Here is a 23,211-nt window from a genome sequence, read left to right on the forward strand (position 1 = left end):
GAAAGAATTGTATGTTGTACAAAAGTTACCAAATGTGGGTTGGGTACTAATATAATGTACTATGCAATGCTATCTCCAATATAATTATATCCAACATAATATAATTGGATAGGAAAACAAGTTTTGTAATATGAAGCTGTCTTTCCAGTTCTAGAAAATCACTTATACATAACTGTCACATATACTTTTTTCCAATTTTATCTTCAAGTTCTAATTTGATACAGTAAAACTGTGTTGGTGAGGCTTCTAAGGGTTGTAACAAACACTCAAGCTTTCAGCTACATAGTAGTGGAGAGTAAGACAATCCACCTGTTATGTTTGATACACTGTGTTAACTTGAGAAATTAAGAAGTTTAACTAAGAGAATCAACAGGGATCCAGGATCCATACTTTGTAAACATCCTCATCCTGAACAAGAGGAGGGCACAGAGATTTTGTGAGTGATTCGTCAGCCTGGAGGCAGGGTTGGAGTGATCTCTGTACAGCATTTTACTCTGGCTGCTGCCTTAAAGTGTTGCCCCAGTGCTATGCCAGCGTGCCTTGGTGCCAGACGATTATGGACTGAAACCTCCACAAACAGTGAGCTCAATAAACCTTTCCTTCCTTTATTTTGGATGTTGGGTGTTTTGTCCCAGCAACAAGAGAAAAGTAACCAACACACCATCATCTTCTGAAAATCTCCCTTTCTATTTTTTTCTTAACTATCCATCAACAACTCTTGTTATCAGCCTCTAAGATTTTGCTTTTAGAGAAATGTCATATAAAGTGAATCAGGTAATATGCTTAAAATATGAATTAGATGTAAGGCATTTGAGATTCATTCATACTGCAGTGTGTCTGTGTTTGTGATTCCAAGGTGTGCACAACTTTGCATCTGGCTGCTATCAACTTCACCAAGGAAGCCATGGATGATTCATTTTGTTCAGTTTGAAATAAGCATGTAGTAGTCATTATGCTCTGTGTGACCTATGCAGCAAAGCTCACAGGCACGCAGCTATGCATAATTAGAATGACAGTGATACTGATCAGCATGTTTCTGTTGTGTAGTAGTCTAAACACTTCTTCCATTAAATCATCTAATATTCATGAGAATTCATGGAAGCTGTGCGTCACAGTGAATATCTGGAGTCCTGGCACTCAGGAGGCTGAGGAATTTGAGACCAGGTGTCCAACATACCAGTAGCCATGTTAAAAACCAAGTAAACAAATCAATAAAGAACTCTCTGAGAATGTCTGTCATCCCAGCTTTACAAATGTGAAAGAGAGACATTGTGAGTCTCACCCACACAATTAAACTAGAAAGAAGGACTCTCTAGGGGCACACAGGCAAAGCCAGTGATCCTCCTATGTCCAGGAACAGGTGCAGTTCCAGCCGTTCCTCACTGTGGAGCAGAAGTGGGGAAGGTCAGCATGCTTTTGGGGTTTTGGCAGTCTTTGTCGGATTTGCTCTTCTCTGGGCTTCACAGTGGTACTGTCCCCAGGTTTTCCTTTGGAGAATTCTTGGCCTTGGGAACCCTGCTATATTAGCCACTTTGCCATTGATGGTACTCAATACCCAATGCCCACAGCTTAAGAGAGAAAAAGTTCATTGATCTCTTGGGCAACAGTGGGCTCAGTCACAGGTGGCTGAAAAAAAGGCAGAAACACATGGTGGAAGGGCATGGTATAGGAGAGGCGCTTACCTCCTGGCAGCCAGAAAGAAGAGGAAGGAACAGGATAAGAATACACCCTTCCAGGTCATTCCTGCAGTGATCCCTCCTCTAACCAGGCCCCACCTCCTAAGAGCACATTCAGCTACTGAACTTGTCAATGGATGAATACACTCATGAAGATAATGCATGCATGTTCCAGGCCCCCACCAAACACATGAGAGTTTGAGGAAACATTTTGGATGAAAACAAAAACATCTGTTATTACCTCAATGATAGATAACAAGACCTGTTTTATTATAAATATCAAAAATAGGAAATTGAGAAAACTCACCCACAGATGATGATTTCCTTTTCTTTCCTGCCTAGTTGTCAGAAGCAGGCACTCCCTGTAGAAAGAGCATTGACCAGGAATGTGACTTCACAGAGTATTGCAATGGGACTTCGAGTCAGTGTGTTCCTGACACTTATGCATTGAATGGCAATTTGTGCCGGTTAGGAACAGCGTACTGTTACCATGGAAGATGTCAAACTCTTGATAACCAGTGTGCTGAGATATTTGGAAAAGGTATTGGTCTTTCTTTTATAGTTCTTTTTAACTTAAATTTTGATTTACCTGTAGATTATACTATATACCACACGCCTCCACGTATGAAAGAACTTGGACCACAATCTTAATAAAAAATGAAATTTGAATTAAAGATGGCAAAGTTTTGCAGTTATAGGAGTACTTAATACATTCCAAAAATAATGCTGTTCAGTTCTTCACTTATGATTTGATATTTGGCTGTGGTAGTTAGCTATTTGGACAAAAATCCATTATTTTTATAGCTCATAATTGATATAAAGATATTTGTAGCAAATCATTTATTTCTGGAAATTTACTTAGTTTTCTTTTACTAATCACATTTACAATCTCATTTAGATTCCATGAAATACGAAGCTCACGGCAGATTTCATTCATACGTAATCACAATTTCCTCACAGAAAATGACCTAGGATACAAGTAGTCGTACATCGCCTAATCAAAATTCATGTTGATAAATTCTCAATTAACTTTTGAAAGTAATTCAAATGAGAATTGTGCACATATACTTGCATTTCAATGAGATTATTCATCATACCTTAGTATTTTAGGATTAAAATTATTTGAATATATAACATGTACTCAATGACATATGCTAGAATATAAACATTTTAATTGAATAAAGGTAGTGTAACAGTGAATTTCAATTATGTGTACAACAATATGCTAAGAAGTATATCTTGTTCTATGTATCATGTATATGATCCACATTATCTTTCCAGTTTTTCAAACATGTCTTTAGCAATAAATTTCAGATTACATAACTTAATCAAAGTTCAAAAGACCTGATCTAAAGACCTATAATTTGTTAAATCTAAGTTCAGTGTTTTTTATGCATGCTATTTTTAGGGTGCTACTTTTTGGAAATGTATGTGTCTGTGTTTGATACTGGTGTATATTTGATTATTATTTGTTATTAGCATAATAGCTTTACATCAGTGTTTAAAACAACTCTTAAAGTTAATATATACATGATAGATAACTATACTACTAATTAGTTCATCAAAAAGAACAGTTTGTGCTCATTGTACACCTGTTTGATCATGTTTCTGAAGCCTACATCTTGTAATCTGAACAACTACTTTGCAGATAACAATACACAATATATTAACCAGTGTTAACCTCCTATTATTTTATTTTGAAATTCTATATTATTTTATTCTTTTTGTTTTTAAAATGAAAATAAAGTTAGAAAGTACTTTCAAAAGGAAAATATCTCTCTCTGCCTCTCTCTCTCACCCTCTCCCTCTGACTATATTTTACTAAATGTAAAAAATCCTTGATCCAGAATTGAATTACTTGAATTTGACATATTTTTGAATTTTAATTGAAGTAGTACATTTAAGAAAGAGTAAATGAGTTATATGTGTTTCTCCCTGTAGTGTATGCTACAATATTTTCACAAAACTGATAGAACAGAGTGAACTTTTTTGATTCTTTCATTCATTTGCTTCTTGCCTGTAGGTATTTTTTTTTCTTCCATGGTTGGGTGTTTTGTCTCAGCAATGAGAAGAGTAACTAAGATGAAATTTGGTACCAGATAAGTGGGTTGGCCATGGCTATACCTGACCATGACTATACCTTAGGGAAATGGGAAGAGTTAAGAAAGGTTTGGAGATGTCAACTGAAAGACACATTCCAGAATAACAGGGGAATAAATAATTTGTTCCTCAGAATTGGATTCGGAATGCTCAATGGTCCAGGTACTCAATCTGTACAGCCAAGAGAGGGAAAACTGGCTACTGCTCTAGTTGGCAGCAGAATTGGCATTATTCACTTACTGCTGGTTTTAGGCACATGAAGAATGCAAGATTTATGGGGTCAGGAAGGCTTCCACCCAGATTTCAGGAGAAGGCCTGGGAGGTCAGGCAGTGTACCCCTGAGAGGGCAGTATATAAAACCAAAGATTCAGTGGAAACTCCAGAAGTTTGGAGAAGCCAGAAAAGTGGGTCATATGAAAAAAAACAGCTAGGATTTATCAGAGTGGAACCAAGAGAAAAGCCATAGAGCTACCACCACAGGAAGTGCAGTAGGGTCAGAGCCACTCGGGTCCTTTGGAGTTCACATTTGGCTACAGATTGCCTCAAATGCTGCATATGGTGGTATCTTGTATACAATGTAAGAGACAGAAAGAGTGCTGCATCTCTGTCTTAATACTTTTGATGTTTCTGCAACCATGAGCTGTTGCCCCTTTTCTTTGTGCCACTCTGTCTTGGAACCAGCCAATTATGTATTGAAGCCTCTACAACTGTGGGCCAAATAAACTTTTCCTCCTTTAACTTCATGTCTCGGGTATTTTGTCTCAGCAGTGAGAAAAGTAACTAAGACAGGCCCAAAAGTCTCCCCTACCAACTTAAAAAAAAAGACTCACTTATCTCTTAAAAACTGAGATAAAAAAGATGCCAAGCTTAAGGCACACTAAAGATTAATTCTTTATCAGGTCTATTCTGTGTATGTGTGCTAAAGCTATAAATGGGAAAAGAGTAGGACCTGCACTTGGATAGGGGTAGTTGAAAATACGAGCCCCAAAGTTTGAAGCTCCAGAAGTTTGTGAAACTTTTGACTTTATAGAATGAATTAATCTTTTTTCTCTCTTGCCTCTACTAGTTTAGGAAGGTATAAATATGTTTCTCTGACCTGAAGATAATACAGAAGCTTCTCATTCAACACAAATTGTGTCATCAGAATTTTCTCCTCACCCCTCCTGGATGCTAGCTGAAAATACAATTGAGACACATGACAGAGAGACAAAAATGCACTAGACCTTTAAGGCAGGAGACAAAACATATTCCAAAAAAGTTGTAAGCTCAATAGCTGTGCTTAACTACCATCTTAAAGCAGGTGGCTGAGATTATTGTGGTAAAGAATAGAGATGGAGTAACAGGCATGAGTGCTGTACCTACAGAGGACTAAGGAGGTAGTTAACAGACTGTGACTTCCCTGTGTTCTGAGAGTAACCAGTGAGGATACCACTCAGTTTGTTCTGTCAGAGGCAATAGCAAGTGGATGATCAGGAGGCTGAACAAAGCTACTTAAACAAATGCCATAATCCTATCTCTAAACTCTGAATTTAAATGAAATTTTAGAACCAGAATATATTAACAAGAGAAATCTAAGGCCCAAATAAAACTCATTTTGTCTTATCAAATATGCAATTAACATTCCCTACCATGTTTCAAATGAACCTGCATTCATTTAATTATGGTCTCTTTACTGAGGAAAAGGAAACACTCAAGCACTTTAAAAACTGGTGGAAACGATGTCTGAATTGGCATTGATGCTCATAGCATAGATTTGAACACCCTAGAAAATGCCTCAGTGATACACTCCCTCAGTGCTGTGCTATTAAGATATATGAGTGAAATACAGCTAGCGTGCTGAAGACTGGGTAAAACTCATGCCCTGAAGAGCGCAGTCAGCAGATGCTAGCAGTATTCAAGGGCCTGTAACAGAAAACAGTTAGGATTGAACAGAGAATTCAGCAGTTAGAGGTAGGCTTGACACTTTACACTCCCACAAGGCAAAAGAGTAAGTCAGATTTCTAACCTTTGGAGGATACATCACAAAAGAACTGATAATGTAAGAGGTGTTAGGTTATGAAAACAAATGCCATTGTAGAGACCATAGCAAACCTGTTGGAGAGAACAGCAGTGGAACTCGTGGTATGGTACAGTAAGGTCACCATCTGACTTGGAGTAGGGCATCCTTTTAACAAACCAGACTTGAAGTACTACAGACTGACTTTGGCCATGTATTCAGATCGGTATATTATAAGCTCAGTTATGTCAGATCCACCAATTTTTCTTTCTCCAAGCATATGCTAAAAACATACAAAAGAAAAATCCATAGGTCAGAATCCTTGAACAGTGCACTATTCTCCCTTCTTACAGCATTTCTCTTGCTCTCACCTCACACCTATGGGCCTATGAGACGCTGGCAGGGCCAGGTGACACAAGAGCAAACCATGCTTTCTCATACAGGCTGGCACAGAGGGTAAAAGAGAAGGGGAGCTGCACAGGGGATGTCCTGGAAGATACTGACTACCAGTTCACCTGCTCTGTCTTGGGTATGGTCACAGCTTGGACAATAGACGTCCTTCCACTTAAGAAGTGACAGAAGACCCAGCTGCTTGATGGAGAACCTGGATTTACAATGACTGGATGATAAGGAACAGAAGTTCTGAGGTAGAAATATATACACAGACAGATGGAAACAATCAAGAAATGTGAAACTGTGTATTAATCCACAGGTTGACACCCGTCAAATAGCTCCCATGAAAGGCACAGATAAACCAAAAATATGTAGTGACTGGACCAATGTACAGTCAGGAGGAATTATCATCCATGTCAGCACTACAAGAGAGATCTGCTTATTGACTTTTTGTATTTGATTTCTGTCCAGACTTCAGATAGCTAATTTTTTTCTGAGTTCTGCTCATCTAGTTTTTGAGTAATTGACCTATCTGGACAAATTTAGACAAGAGTAACCAAGATGCATCCTCTTTTGTTACCTCTTTGCGTGTTCATCAAGGTCATGTTCTTAAAAGCTGGAGAAGAATGGTTCTTCAAATGCTTTGTCTTCACAGAGCATGGATTGCCCACTCCATGGCCTCTGATATTAATTTACTCACTATCTACTGCCAGGATCCAATGCCAGCACCAAGATTATAGGGATATTTGAGAGTAGCATTATATTTCTAGGTTTCCATTCTTGTGTTAATGAAATAGAATTAATCTCCAAATCTCTGAGCTTTATGCATTTAATTCAGCTATTTGATATCCCTTATTACTTCACTCTGATACCTATCCTGAGACATTAGCCCATGCTTATAAAATTGCTGGTCCCTCCCATCAGAGAGGGTAAAGAAAAGACATGATGAATTATGTACTAGTTTCAAAGGTTTCTGCCCTTGAAATTGATTTACTTTAAATTTCTCATCTCATTAAGGTATGATTTGAGTCTGGATATGACCCTGAAACCTCAGTTAAGGAAGCAGGCTTCTAGAGTTTGTGAAAGACTCATGGTCCAGTGCTAGGATTATGTGTGTGAGTGCCACACCCAAGGGAGTGTGACCTACAATATAAGGGAAATAGAAAGTCTCCTCTTTATGCTCTTCTGTTTTTGCTTTTGTTGCTTGTGCTATTTTCTGCTGCCATGAACTGTGGTCCTCTGACATGTGTCACTCTGCCTTGGAGCCTGTTGATTATGGACTGAAACCTCCACAAGCTGTGAACTAAATAAACTTTTCCTTCCTTAACTTTGAGTGTTGGGTATTTTGTCTCATCAAGGAGAGAACAGTAACCAAAACAGAATCTGGTACCAGAGGTTGCTGTTGTTATATCTGACCTGGTGGTTTGAGAACCTTTGGGAACGGCTTGTGGGAAGAATTTGGAAAGACTTAGAGGTGGCACTTGAAAGCGTAGAGCTGGCATAGTTTAGAACGTTCTATATGAGAGATTCTGATTAGAGTTCAGAAGACCATAAAATCAGTAAATACCTGGCTTGAGAGGTTTCTGCCAGGAAGAAGTACTGCATAAGTTTTTAAACTCATGACAGTGTGTATTATGGGTTGGCAGAAAGTTTGTCTGTATTTTGCTTGTGTTCAAAAAATTTACCTGAGACTTAGATAAAGAGCAATGGACTAATTAATCCATCAAAATAAATTTCAAGGCAGGCAAATGTTGAGGCAGTGGCATGACTATTGCTTGGGACTTTTACCCAGATTTACATAGCAAATCAAGAGCAAGGAGCCCAACAGGATGATTTAAAATGTTGTAAAGTTTGGACAGAAAAAAAGGTACAGTAAAGTTGTGGACTACAAAGATAAAACTGAAATCTCTATTGTTGAGAAGGAAGAGGAGAACAAAAAAGATGGCCCTAGGGCATCACAAGCAGCAGCACGTCCCCATGCTTTGCAAACTCAACATTGCAAAAGTTAAAGAGTTGGATTTAAGGAGAAAGCTGCAGAGAACCATGTTCCAGAATGGCGACAGATGCCACATGAGGTCCCCAAATGACAGCAACTGCATCAGGTTACAGAACTGCAGCGTAGAAAATTGTTCTTCAGAATCAGATTCAAATTCAGGTATTCCATCCCTACAGCTAAAAGAGAGGAAAGCCCGAATACTGTTCCAACTGTTCAAACTAGCACCATCCACATGGTGCATACAGAATGCAAGAGTTCTGAGGATAAAAAGGTCTCCACCCCAATTTCAGAAGGCCTGAGATCCAGGCAGTGTGCCCCTGACAGGGCAGTATATGAAGCCAAAGGTGCATTGGAGATCCCAGAAGTAAAAGCCAGGAGTGTGGATCTTCCAAGGAAACCTGCAAGGAAGGAGCAAAGTCAACTCAAGAGAGAAGCTTGGGAGCTACAACCACCAGAAGTACAATTTCTTCACAATTTATCACTATTTATCACAGATTGCTTCAGACTTTCCACATGGAATTACAGGACTTAATGTTTGCTCTGCTGGATTTTGGACTTGCTTTGGTTCCAATGCTTTGTATCCCCATTTGTACCTTTTGAATTGGTAATGTTTATCTTGTGCCATTGAATGTTGGAAGTGTTTAACTTTATTTTGGTTATAACTAAGAGTTTGCCTTAAATCTCGGAGGAGACTTGGGACTTGATCTTTTCAACAGTGCTGAAACGGATAGGATTTTGGCAATTCTTTCAGATAGACCAAATGTCTTTCCATAAAGGAATGTGGCCAGGAATGGAATGTTATGGTTATGTTTAAATGTCCTCTTCCACCAAAGCCTCATGTAGTCATGGAGATGGCTGAATTTACCATTTGTGAGTGGTTCATTGTCTAGCACTGGATTTGGCAATGTGAGTACTACATACTACATACAATATAAGGGAGAGGAAAAGGTGTGCCTTTCCCTTTATGGCCTTTTGTTCTTGCTGCTTTTGGTATCTGCTACAGCCACCATGAACAGCTTCCCCTCAGCCACTACACCCTGGCTTGGAGCCAGCTGAGTACAGACTGAAATCTCCAAAAACTGTAAGCTAAATAAACTTTTCCTTTCTTAATTTTGGGTTTGAGCATGTTGGCTTAGCAAGGAGAGGAAAGTAACCGAGACAGCTAATTACAAGACCTGTTAGAATAGAAAGTAAGTGTTCCCACAGGAGGGACAGCCAATTATTTTAATATAACTTACCATAAAACAGAAATCCCTAGTTAACTACAGCCATTTTGTTCAACAAAGTTGCAGCCATTGTGTTTTCTGCCGCTGAACTCAGATCAATCATATAATTTGTCAACAAATTAAAACTCCTATAAATATCCTAAAAACAGATTTTGCTACATGTAACTATGCTCACTGCAAGACACCAGTTGTATCATAACCAACATCTAAAGCTTATCTAGTTTTTGAAACTTCTGTTTGCCACCCTATATGAAAGACAAACTCTCTATAATTAGTGCCTCAGACTTTGAAGATTATTCCTCTAGGGTCCACTGACATTAATAAAATTTCCTGTCATCTTCTGAGCTCCTTGCTACTGTTGACTCTTTCTTGCAACAACTATGATAGGATGATCTTTTACTGTGTTGTAAGATAAAACTGTTGTTTCTTTCCATTTGTGTTGATGGAGTACAGAGGGAAAACAAGGCACAAACAAATACATAATTGCTAATGTTTTGAAATAAGTCTCATTATTGTATTATTGACAAGCATTTAATTTGGAGTACACATGCTAACCCAAATTGACATATTTGCATTTTAAGGTGCTCACGGTGCTCCTCGTGTCTGCTTCAAAGAAGTTAATTCTCCACAAGAGAGATCTGGAAACTGTGGTTTTAAAAATTCACAGCCATTACCTTGTGAACAGAAGTACGTATATAGAAAATGATTGTTTCCATGAATCATAAAATCTACACATTTCTAGTCAAAAGACATTAAACAATAATTAACAATAAATATATAATGGAATAATATTTTCAAATACAAATATATACAGTTCTCAACCATTCAAGTCTGTTTTCTTTTTACTCCTTCTCCCCTAATACAGTTCTAAGAATGAGACTAGATAAAATTATCAGAGAAAGGAAGCAAGTGCAAACTGCCAAAAATCAGGACTTTTGCTCTTTAGTGAGAATTAAAATTAAGCTTTGAGCCAAATTTCTTAAAGGCAATAATCCCAAAGCAGTATCTTGATTTCTGAAACAAAGAATTGTTGACAGCAAAAATATTTCATTTGAACAGCGCATAGACTCAAATTGTGAGAAATGGTCTGGAGAGAAGAGGTTAAACTTCATTGTTGGACTAGCAGAAGACATTCCATGCAAAGCTAGTTTAAAATATATTTTGATGAAATTCAGTGATAGATTGCTTGCATGACAGATAAAAGGCCCTGGGATTAATCTCCAGTACTGCAAAATCAAGGCAAGCAAAAGTAAAATAAAATATACTTAATTCAAAGAAAATGGAGCCAAAATAAAAAGAAATGTTGAGATCTAAAAAAGCAGAAAAAATTATGAGAGAAGGAAAAGTTTAGAAAGTGGTTCATGTTTTGCTTCTCCATCTTGTTTCAAATGTCACTTTTTAATGTTGTTAAGCTAACCTCCCTGTAAGAGTAAAAATGTCTACAAAGTATTTTAGGACAAAAAGCCTGGTGGAAAAAATAATGATATGTCCAGTAGACATATACCACTGATTAAAACTATTGCTTCCATAAAGAATGATACTCAGTAGCTCTGCTTCAGAGATTCCAAGATTGAGAAGTGACATATTATTTTCTAGGAAATAGTAAAGGAATACTATAAGCACTTTGGTGATGTCTACCCAATTACATCAGGGGGAAGTATAAACATCTGTGGATTAACTTCAGTGGGCTTGTAGCATGGAGGATATCTGAAAGTTCTTAAATTTTCAAGAAATAAATGTATACCTATTGGAAATCTCTGTATTTTAGAAGAAATCTGGGATTGATTGATATACTACAGAACCATACTGTCTAGAGATAATGACAAAGGTCAATAGCCTTAATTAGAATGGACCAAAGGAACAATCAAAAGGGACCATACGCACAATCAGAAGTGACAAGAAGGGACCACTGGCACAATCAAAGGATGATAAAAGAATAAATGCAATTAGGTATTCTGCAAATTTTAGATAATGAGTCACCAAACTCATGGGTCAAGGTGTACCAAAACAGGTACAAGTGGTGACTACTGGAAAAGTATATAGTAAATATGATCAGTGCTTTTAAGACAACTGGAGGTTATAGAACAAAGGTGAGCTCTGTTGTACATCTGAGATCAGTGCATACATTTCAGTTCTGTCACAATATTAATCAAGCTGCTTTTGGTTGTTTGTAAGATGTTTCATTTTGTGGACCCACAATGTTTTAATTGTGGAATGTTTCTGATTTTATAACATCAGTAAAACAACACTGGTGTTCCCATCAATGCAACACTTAAATGGAAACTGATATCATTTAAAAGTAAAATGATAAATTTTCTGCTTTCCATCCCCAGGGATGTTCTCTGTGGAAAGTTAGCCTGTGTCCAGCCACATAAGGACACTAATAAAAGTGCTATTAGATCTACAGTTTATTTATATATCCACAATTATGAATGTCTGTCCATAATTCCTGGGACTTCTTTGAGATCAGATGGGAGAGACGATGCCTATGTGACTGATGGCACTGTGTGTGGCCCACAAATGGTAACAAAATGTGACATTTTATACTTACTAGTGTTATGTTACCATGGATTACATTCCATGGTAACTTCTCCAGTTATATAGAATGGAATTGAACCTAGTGATGCATTTACAGTGATGTCTTAGTTCATGAAATTAATTTCTTTTATGAGTCTGTTCATAAACCAAATTGGCCAAGAACAAAATCAAATTTTCCCATAAGGTTCCATGTGAATAAGGTTAGTCCATTTTGAGCTCTGTATTTGTTAACCAAAAGAATATGAAACAAAGTGAAATACAGTAGAGAACAGTATGAGGAGAGAGAACATTAACCCTGCTTGAGGTGACTTCTGTTGCCTGTCTCAGTCTCCTGAGTTTCTCCACCCACAGCAAGCAGCCAGTTTTTAAAACTGAAACCAACAATCCTGTTCCCTTGCTTGAAACTTGCTTGTCATGGCAGCCTGCAAAATGCCTCCAAATAGCCCCACATCCTGAAGTTCACTACTGTGGGTCATCTGCTCCCAATGTCTGTGGGCTACATCTCATGAGTTTTCTAGCACCATTTTGGGAGGTACCAGGAATCAATCATGACTCTTTTTCTAGCAAAGAGAATGAGACTCCTGGATGTCTCTAGATTATGTTAGAAGACAGTGGTATATCTAAATAAGAATTTGCCAACACATCTCGTAACTCTGTGCTGAACTTTTTGAGGCACAGGCACACACTACTTTCAACAGTGGCCGTACCACTTTAGATTCTCACTAACAGTGCACCAGGGTCCTAATATCTCATAATGTCTTGTGAAAGCTTCTCATGTTCTGCAGTTTGGCTTTCTTTCTAATAATAGTTATCCTTCTGGGTAGACAGTAGATAGTACTTGTCTTTTACTTTTGTGTTTCATCAATGATTAGTGATGGTAAGCATTTTTCAAGTGCATACTGGCCATCATATTTCTTCTCTGAAGATATAAATATATATTAAATTATTGGCTCATTTTTAATGGATTTGCTGTTTTTGATCTTTGTACATATACTAGCTATTAATCCCTTATCATATATATGATTTGCTAGCATTTTCTCTCACAATGTGTGCTGCCTTTTCAGCCTTTTGATAATGTCTATAAGACTCACAAAACATTCTTTTAAGTTTTCATTAAGTTCAGTTTCTCTATTATTTTCTTGAATTGCTTATGATTTTGAATTATTTCAAAGCAGTCACTGCTAAATCCAGTGTTGTGAAAATTTTTCCTTATATTTTCATTCAAAAGTTCAGTAGTTTTAGCTTTTATATTCAAAAATTTGACCCATCTCTCATTAGTTTTGCTTATGATGTTAAAAATAAATTTCCAGTTTCACTTACTTTCATATCAATACCCAGGTTCCTCCACTCATTTTATTAAAAAGATAATTCATATCCCCGCTAAACAGTTTTGGGAATCTCATAAATCGTGGCCACATTAAGTTGGTTTGTTTCCATACTTTGTAATCTGTCTCACTGTTCAGTATGTCTGTCTTTATGCCAGGTCCACACTGAATTTAGTATGATGATTTTGTTGTTTTAAAATCAGTAATTGTGAACTCAAGTTTTTTTCTTCTTTTTCCAGGCTATTTTGTTAATTTGTGGTTTTTGAGCTTCCATATGAACCTTTAATTTTAAAAACTGCCATTAGGATTTTATAGAAACTATATTGACTGTAAATTCTCTAATTCTCACCTTAGTGATACTGTGTTTCAAACCGTGAACACAAGTTACCTTTGAATTATTTAGACCTTCTTTAATGTTTTTCAGCATTGTTTTGGGTTCTCACCGTGTGCCTTTCCTTTCTTTGGTTTTTATTGCTAAATAGTCTGATGCTATTGTAAGTGAATTTTTAAATTTCCTTTTTAGATTGTTCATTGTCTTTTGTAGAAATAGAGCTGAGTTTTGCATGCTAATATTTATCCTGCTCAATTCCTTAATTCATTATATATCAAATTTGGGTCTTTAATTTTTTCTAACATGTAAAATCATCTGCACTTACGATCATGTCATCTGTGAATAGAAATCTTACTTTTTCCTTTGTAATTTTGATGCCATTCCTTTTTTCTTGTCTAATAAGCTAGGGTATCTAACATTATGTTGAATATAAGGAGCAAAGATGCATTGGCTACACAAATTACAGTTATCTTATTGACTGTATATTAATTTTGAGGAAATAATTCTAAAGAGTTAATTTTCATTCACATTTCACATCTTCAAAATGTGAGTTAGTTGTACTCTATCCTGATATTTCTAAGAAAGCTCCAAAACTACTTAAAGTAGAGAAAGGTTAATAAGGCATAAAAATCCGCAAACTCAAGTAACTAATTACACCAGTTACTTACTTTGACAGGATGTGGTTTTACAATGCATAAAAAAGTTAATGTATTTCTCTTACCAAATTATTCTGATAAATATTTGACAGAGATTCACAATAATTTACTAATTTGTTTTGTTTAAAACTGTAGTGTTTTGTTTTTTGTATGGTTATTTTTTTAAACTATAGTGTTTTGTTTTTGTATGGTTACTTTCTAAATAATTAATTAATTAATTAGACCTCACACTTGCCAGGCAGGTGCTTATGCCACTGAGCTAAATCCCTGGCCCTAATTTATTAATTTGAAATCTATACATAATTCATTTTTTCAAAGGAAGAAATGTTAGCATTGTCTAATTATAACAAAATATAAACATAATATAGAAAGCTCTGATGCAGACTTCAAATCAATCCTAGCTGTAGATATCAAAATCAAAATTATATGTGATCTTTACATAAACCCTGGCAAAGTAAACACTGTCAGATTCTTTCTTGAAATTATTACTGCCAAGATTTTATAACCTGAATATTTGTACCAGAATTATAGGAGTGGTGGTGCTTTTTAACTTGTGCATCTCTTATGCATATGCAACAATTGTGCCATGAATGTTTTTCTCACTTTGCATGGAACGTGAGAATGATTGTCAAATATTTTGTTTCATTTTAGTATTGTATAAATAAAACCTGCAGAGAAGCTCATTTAGTAGGATTTAACTGTAATGCCACTGAAAAATGTAAAGGGAATGGGGTAAGTAAATTTTACTTTAGTATTTTAAGTTTCATTTATTGTTCTGGACAATCCAACAGAAATGATTGTCCTGTTTGAGAGGACTGAGGACCTGTGTTTCTTTGGAACTAGTCTTGCTTATGTCTAGCTGATTAATACAAAAATTGAAGTGAGTTAATCCAGCACTGATCAATGGATTGCATTAGATTTTTACTGAATTTATTGTAAGCATCACAAATTATGAATTAGTACCGTATGTTAAATTTAAAACATTTATCCTTCTTAAAAACCAACAACCATGTTTCATTCTGTCTCTTATACTTTAATGAAAACGTAGAACTGTAAAATATTTTACATAGTACTTTAAAAACATGTTAACATGTTAGAGAATTTTTATGTTGTTTTTATAGAAGTTTCCAAAAGTAAATGTAACCTAATGCAAAATTTTTTTATTTCTTCTCAATGTCTTATCTATTTTAATCACTTAAAATTTTTTTATATTTTATTTTTATATCTTAAAATTTATAATTTTATTTCATTATTATTTTCTTAAAAGAAAATCAATGTGTGATATATCCACAATACATGAACTCAAATTCACCAAAATGTGTTAGTATTTAATTTTATAATTTTTAAATTGATTAGATTCTGAAGGAATAAAATGTCACCACATTCTCATTAGCCTGCCAATTGCTGTTTACAAAGAAAACAGCCACTTTTAGGGACAGGAATTTTTAATTTTTATGTTTGTAACTATTGCCTTGATCCATTTTGTTTTGTTACAATTTTTTAACTATTTCAAATGGAATATTACTCATAGATTTTCAAAAGCAACTTCATATAATATAAATTGTGATATTTTATAATTTTATTTCTTTAATGGATCACTATCCATTAGTTTTTCTAGTATAACTTTTTGAATATTTTTATTTTGAAGAAATATGTAAGATGGAATATGACATTCATTAAGAAAATATAAAGATATGATTCTTTTATATTTTCTACAAATATTATAGTTCAAAATAAAGGTATTTAAATTAAAAATGACTTTAAAATAATTAGAAAGTAAACTATAACTGAATTTAGACAAAGTTCTTTTTGATACCCCCTTGAAAGAAATCTTTGGATAATTCTATCATCTATAATGCCAGTTCAGTTTGATCAGTTTCAAGTTCTTCACAAATATCAATTATAAAATGTGACAATCATAGTATTTCTTTATTTTCTCAGTCTTTTGTCCAAACAGTAAAAAAAGTAATACAAATAGTAACTCATTATTTTAATGTGCCACTCTACAGTGATATATAATGCTGAGCATCAGTTTTTAAGTTTATTTGGCATGTCTGTAGCTTCTTAACCTCGGGTAGGTTAACCAGACCAGTCTGATAAGGCAGAGTGTAACAGATTAGTCTGCCTTGGTTATTTGTCAATGTTTTAAAATTTGGTTGTCTTTCTATTTTTGAGTTTCAAGAATTTTTATGTATTTTGAGTTAGCTTTTACTTAGATCTGCATTTTACAAGTGCTTCCTGTAAGTCTGTGGCTATTGTTTCCTCCTCTTGTCAGCATCTTTTACTTTCAGAAGTAACTAATTTTAATTGTTTCTTTTGTTGAATGATGCAACTTTGCCATAATCACTTGTTAGTTCTAGGTCTTTTTGCTCGGTAATTTCTTTGAAATTACACACTAAGACAATCATGTGTCTGAGAAAGAAAATAACATTTCCCCTTTACGTGTTTCTATTTCCTTTTCTTACTGCATTTTGTGGAAGTCCCAGTATAGCGCTGTCAAGAAGTCGTGAAGTTGGTGTCCTCGCTTGGCTCCTAATATTGTCAGGAAAGCTTATGATTTTTCATTAATGTAATGTGATCTGCAGGGTGGTTTTGTTCTCTTTGTTATTTATTTTCTTCTCTTGTTTTTGTTACTTATTTTGCTCTCTTTGCTATTTATTTGTAGAAGTTCTTTCTCAATTTGTCAGATTTCTCTATCTATCCTTGATTCTCTTAAGATTTTGTATTATGTATGACACTACATTTTATGGAATGTTTTATCTCCTATTCTTGAATTATATGAAGAACATGACTTTCTTTGTTTATTGATGTGATAGCACACACTGATTGCTTGTTGAGTGGAAAATCTGTCTTGTGTACCAAGAGTAAATACCATTTGACTGTTTCATAATATCCCTTTTATGAATCATTAAATTTGGTTTGCTAACCTTTTTGAGAATTGTTTGATTCTATTTGGAGTATACTGGTCTAGACTTTTTCTTTCACTTATTGTCATAGTCTGGTTTTGGAATTAGGGTAGTGCTAATTTAATAGGGTGACTTTGGAAGTATTCCTTCTATTTGTACTTTCTGAAAGTGACTGCTGATAAATCATTAGCATAATTCGCCCAAATGTTTGGTCAGTGAACACGACTAAATCAAGTGCTTTCAGTTTTAGAAGGTTGTTAATTTTTAAACTGACTTTGTTAGTAGACTTAGAACTATTCAGGTTATCTATTTGTCTTTGTGAAAGATTTCATCATCTTTTGTCAAGAAATTGTCCCATTTCTGTTAGGTTATCATCTTGTAAATGTAGAGCTACATATAAAGCTTCTTCATTATCCACGGACCAATAGTGATGTTATTTCTTTCATTTCTGATGTTAGTGATTTTGGTTTCTCTCTTTTGGTTTTTAGCTTGGATAATGTCAATCTCTTTTATTGATTACTGTATATCTCTACTGTATGTATCTACAAAATACAACTCTTTTCAAAATAGCTATAATCTTGCAGTAACAGCCAAAGTTAGGTAAAATAAATCATATGATATTGATTTAAAATATACTATAGCCAGGTGGGGTGGCACATGCCTATAATCCTGGAACTCAAGAGGCTGAAGGAAGAAGTTTATGCAAGTTTGAGACCAACTTGGGCTACAAAGTGAGCTCAATGCCAGCCTGAACTGCACAGTGAGACCTTGTCTGAAAAAGACAAATAACAAAACAAAACAAATATGCTACAGCAAAATGAATAGATAAAATATAATCTTGTACTGCATGCAGTGATTCTAATGAACATAAAGTTATGGATATGAATACAGCCTGGTGTTCCTAATCATTCCGTATATAAAAAATCAAACTTGGAAGCAAAACATCTCGCATGTGTGAATACCAAATAGTTTCCCTAATGTAAGTAATGATTCAAATACATAAAAGTATGTGGTAATCATGATTCCCCATTATGTGGCCTTGAAGCCTTATAAAGTTTTCACTTATTAATTGGAATGGCTTTATTCTGGGATGCTTGATATGAAAATATTTGAAGCTATAGTATATGAAGTTATATTCAAATATTTCAAGGAAAAGGATACTATGGTAACTACTATTAAGTTGGGTTATTTGGTGGTGAAGCACTAGGCTGCTAAAACAGTCATGCTTTGACCTGTATTGTTATGTTGTTATGTCCTCTTTTATCTCAATCTCTCTCTTATTCATTAAAAAAAATTTAGTTATTTTTTATGATTTTTTAATTAAGGGAAAAATAAAAAATTAGCAGGATATATTATAGTAACTTTTTTGATTTCCTATTAACTTGATTTGAAGTCCTGTATTACTCCCACTATCTTGTTTTGACTGATTAGACTCTGTTCTGTTCTGTATGATAGTATCATGTCTGAGGGTATAGGCAACTGTTTTGAAGGCAATAAGATTCACTATGATGCCCATTCTGGTTTGACTATTATCTCCTTTGGAAGTCCTGTAATATTTACAATGTTTGGGTTTTATTGGTCTTGTTCTCTACTGTTTTGTTCAACTTTATAATACCTAATGAGATAGACAATTCTTTTTAAGGAAGCAAGAGGCATTATGGTAACCATTGTTGATAACCCTGTACTCTGTTTTTACATCATGTGCTATGTCTATCCTTGGTTTTGACTGACAGCTTTGTTTTGCCATATTTGACTTTATTCTCTTCCAAAAAAAAAAAAGTAATAAGAACTAAGGAGTAATAAAACCCAAAATGTGTAAATTTTGTTGTAAAAAAGAGAGGGAAAAACAGTGCTCTAAAGGATACAACTGCAAGTGTGTTTAGGGGTGTTAAATAGCTGACCATATTAATGATTTTGGTTGGATCATTGAACACAACTGTTTGCAGTCTCACTGTTTGAATGTCCACTTTGTAAGCTTTGATACTGTGACTTGAGCAACTATCTCTAAGGTGATAATGTGTAATCTATTAACTGGTGATTTCTTACTGTTTTTTTTTTTCTTTGTAGTTTCTGTATTACTTGTACCCTTACACTACTTTGTTTTGCTTTTTCTCTTTTTTCTTTTAAATAAAATTTTTTTTAAAAAATGGAAAAAGAAAACATCTACAGTGTTTGGTATGAGGACAGTGAATATCCTTAATTAAAGTGTATAAATAGTGTATAAATGAGCTGTTAGGACATTGGTGACATATTACTTATTATCTATAAATCCTTGTTAGACCGTCATGATTTTCTCTTTGAAAATTAAGTCATCATTTGCTTGGTATTTTGTCATATTTAATAACATATTCTCTTAAGAATATCATTAATCATATCGGAAAAAACAAGAATCAATTGTTATTTTGCATCTGTCATGGTTTATATTGGTGGTCTCCAGGCCTCATGCATTTGCATTGTGCATTTGTGATGGTTCATTGTCTAGTGCTTGGATTGATGGTGTCAGTGCTCCACCCCCTAAGGTGGAGCCAGCACACAATGTCATGGCAGGAAGAAGGCATGTCTTGCTCTCTTGCAAGTTTCTGCCTTGCTGTTTGCAGCCGCCATGAAATGCGGTGCTGCCATGCCAGCCTGCTTTGGAGCCAACTGAATATGCACTGAAACCTCCAAAAACTGTAAGAAATAAACCTTTCCTTTCCCAACTTTGGGCTTAGGTATTTTGCATCATCGACCAGTAAATACAGCATCTGATATCTAAAAATACAGTAATACAGCATCTGATATCTAAAAATAATTCAAGGGCCAGGGAATTTAGCTCAGTGGCCTAAGCACCTGCCTGGCAGGTGTGAGGTTGTAAGTTCAATCCCAGGTACATAAATTAAAAAAAAAAAGAAAAGAAACAGAAAAGAAAATAATTCAAAATTTTGAGTTACTCAAAATTTAGTTGTCACTGACAAAGTTACTGGAAACACTTCAAATGATAAAACCTACATAAGAATAAGCAGAATCAAAAGCCTTATGACTTGAAAAACCTGTCAATGAATGAAATTATTTCCACAACAAATCACATCATAATTCTCGTATGATTCTACTATTTCTTCTATAAGAAGAAATTACATCAATATATGAAGAACTAATTTATTAAAGGTTCCCAGTTTTAATCTGGCTTGTAAGGAGCTTAGAAGTTATCACAGCCATTATTACAACAAGAAGAAAACAACTACAGGAAACTGAAAAATAACAACTCTTTGTATATTCAACACAGAACTGAGCTTACCAGACCAACTGCCACTGTTAACACTGGAAACACACAGGAATAGATTCAGAGAACAGCAAATTAACAGCAGACATCTATCAACAAAAACTGCTGCAAGAATCATTATTAAAGTAGGAGAACCCAAGATACAGGTGAAGGATTGCCAGAGACCTGTATGGACAAGTTTCAGAGTGAAAACAAAATCCACAGGAGCCTCTTGTCAGTGTGTTCCTATACTTTTGTAAGTGTCACCACCTGGAGACCTACCAGGCTCTCTCGGAGAACTCTGGATCATACTACCCCCATTCCACCATGCTTTCAGCATGGGAAGCGAAACTCACCTTCTGAAAATCTGCTCAGAGAATTCTGTTTTACTTATGGGCCCTACAGTGAACAAAAAGTATTTCATCAGAGCCTAAATTTAACTGGTGCTTACTTGGTAAAGACAAACACCCAAATGCAGCATTTTCTGACTTTCAGAAGGAAAGAGTCATTCTGCTAAAGTTCACTGCATCATTTCATCTGAGGAAAGATAAATGCCTATATCTAGCTCCTTTGAAATTTATGTATAGGCTAAGGAAAATCTCTAATTCCTTCCTAAGTCATGTACTGGAAGTTGGGTGAAGAATTTTCAGAAATGTATCACAGGGGCAGCATCTCACTTGGTGTAGACTACAGAACACCTCTAAACCTCTTAAATTTCTACCAGAATGATAGAGGTTCTTTAAAAGCATAATACAACTGAAAGAACCACATGTCTCAGATATTATTTAAGAAGTTTCCAGGGAACCTGAAAGATAATAGAGCAATTTAAAAATGGACAATGGAGAATACTGTAGCTTCCTTTTAATAGAAGTTAATTATATTGATACTTTTTTGATGTACATAATGATCAAATTCATACATAGGGAATTTGTACCTGTGCATAATATATGTTTATTCTTTTTTCCCCATCTCCTCCCCTACTTCAACCATCCCCCCCTTATTTACAAAATTTTGTTTCCTTTTCTTTCTACTTCCTCTCCTGTGTTCCCCCTCTCATTTGAATATTTCCTTCCTATCTCTCAATATCTATCATCTTTTTTGGTCTTTATTTATGCTTTTGACTTCTCATACAAGAAAAAAATGCAATATTTAAATATGTGTGCCTATTTATTTCACTTTAAAATATGGTCTTATGGTGCATCTGTTTATCTGAAAATATCTGAAATTTATTTGTTATGTTAGAATAGTACTCCATTGTATATAAAAACTATATTTTCTTTATTATTCATCTGTTGATGGGAATCTGGCAATGTTAAAGATTTCTAATGCATTTTTCTTCATTTGTTTCTCTACTTTTCCGTTATCCATGTCAAATTGCCCCTCCAATATACACAGGGCAAAACTTCTGTACTAATGGGAAATTTATTGCATACAAGTTTCTGGTTCATGTTAGGTTTTGTTATACAACTGCAGATCTTGCTCTCATGGTTAAAGGTAGCAAGTTAAATGTTATCACAGTTTGGCAGTTTCTAGCCTGTGCTTGATGCTGTTGTGATTGCTAATTGTACTAGTTTAGCCAAGATATCATACCTATTGTAGTCAGTTGTTTTCTTTTGTATGCCAAACTGATATTTTCTGCATTTGTAATCATTACTATAGCCCAGTACTAAAGGACTTGGTGTTGGGTCAAATAAAGAGTAACTTCTCATCCCCAATAAATTGGGAAGGTAAGATCTTAATGTAGACTTAAAGACCAAGAGCCAGCCATACCCAGAAGGCAACTCTGAGGAATACTCATTTCCTAGAGGGGCCTTGATACACATGGTAACTCTTCTATCATAAGAAATTTACAAACATTAACACATAAAACAAGAAAATTCTGGAAAGGAGGTGAGTCAAAAACAGAAATGAAATAAAGGGGCACCCTTGGTGAATTTTTTGATGGATCAAGCAGAACTGAAGGAATAATCAGTGAACCTGAGAAAATATCAACAGAAATATCAAACACTGAAAATGTAAAGTGGAAAAAAGTTTAGAAGTCAGGACAGAATTTTAAAATGTGTGAAAGTGGAGCACACGTTATGGTTATGAGAGTCAAGGTTACTCAGAAGAATAGAACCACTATGATAAAGTGGGGATTGCTTTTGAGATTATGAAGGCCAAGAAATCCTGGATTCTACCATCTTCAAACTAGCGAAATAGTATGTTATTCGAATTCTTTTTGACTTGAATGCTTGTGCTGAGAAGTCTTACATGAGTCTGATGAGCTTTCCTTTATAGATGATCTGTATCTTTTCTGTAACAGCTTTTAATATTCTGTTTTTGTGCTGCATTTCTGGAGTCGTGATTATTCTGTGTCTAAGGGTAGATTTACTTTGGTTATTGCTAACTGTAGTTTTATATACCTCACTTATATATATGTCAGATTCTTTTCCCATGTTTTGTGGTTAGGAAATTGCAAGGAAAATGATTACATATGGGACACATGATTAATGGTATTATTTATTATGTTCACCCAAAAAGTCAAGTACAAAGAAAGTGCAGGAAAACTGTCCATGTATAAAAGATCTACAGAATCCAATTGAGGGCCTGGATGCCCCAGAAATGTCCTGCATGAGTGCAGCTGAGACCTAAAGCCCATGACAATGCCCCCCATGAGTCCAAATAGAAGTCTAGAGTCTACAGTGACTCATGCAAGTCTGTTTCATGGATCTACCCTGGGAAGGCCCAAAGGTCAGTGGTGGAAGCCAGAATGTCTATGCTGGTGTGGTGAAGATCTGTATCAATAGGTTGAAAGTTCTGCAGTGCATCCAAAAAGCAATGCTCAAAA

General features: G+C 35.2%; 1 protein-coding gene across 1 annotated transcript in view; it reads left to right on the top strand.

Annotated features, from left to right (window-relative positions):
* LOC100728591 (disintegrin and metalloproteinase domain-containing protein 18) overlaps window positions 1–23,211 on the top strand; it is a 109,842-nt gene that overhangs the window by 70,000 nt on the left and 16,631 nt on the right. The window contains exons 14-17 of the mRNA XM_063239867.1: window positions 2,019–2,217; window positions 9,969–10,074; window positions 11,721–11,910; window positions 14,889–14,969. Of these exons, the coding sequence (XP_063095937.1) occupies window positions 2,019–2,217; window positions 9,969–10,074; window positions 11,721–11,910; window positions 14,889–14,969 (576 nt within the window). The remainder of the gene's footprint in view (window positions 1–2,018; window positions 2,218–9,968; window positions 10,075–11,720; window positions 11,911–14,888; window positions 14,970–23,211) is intronic.

Source organism: Cavia porcellus, unplaced genomic scaffold (assembly GCF_034190915.1).
Source record: "Cavia porcellus strain 051 isolate PalLab524CR breed Dunkin Hartley unplaced genomic scaffold, mCavPor4.1 scaffold_29, whole genome shotgun sequence".
Taxonomy (NCBI): domain Eukaryota; kingdom Metazoa; phylum Chordata; class Mammalia; order Rodentia; family Caviidae; genus Cavia; species Cavia porcellus.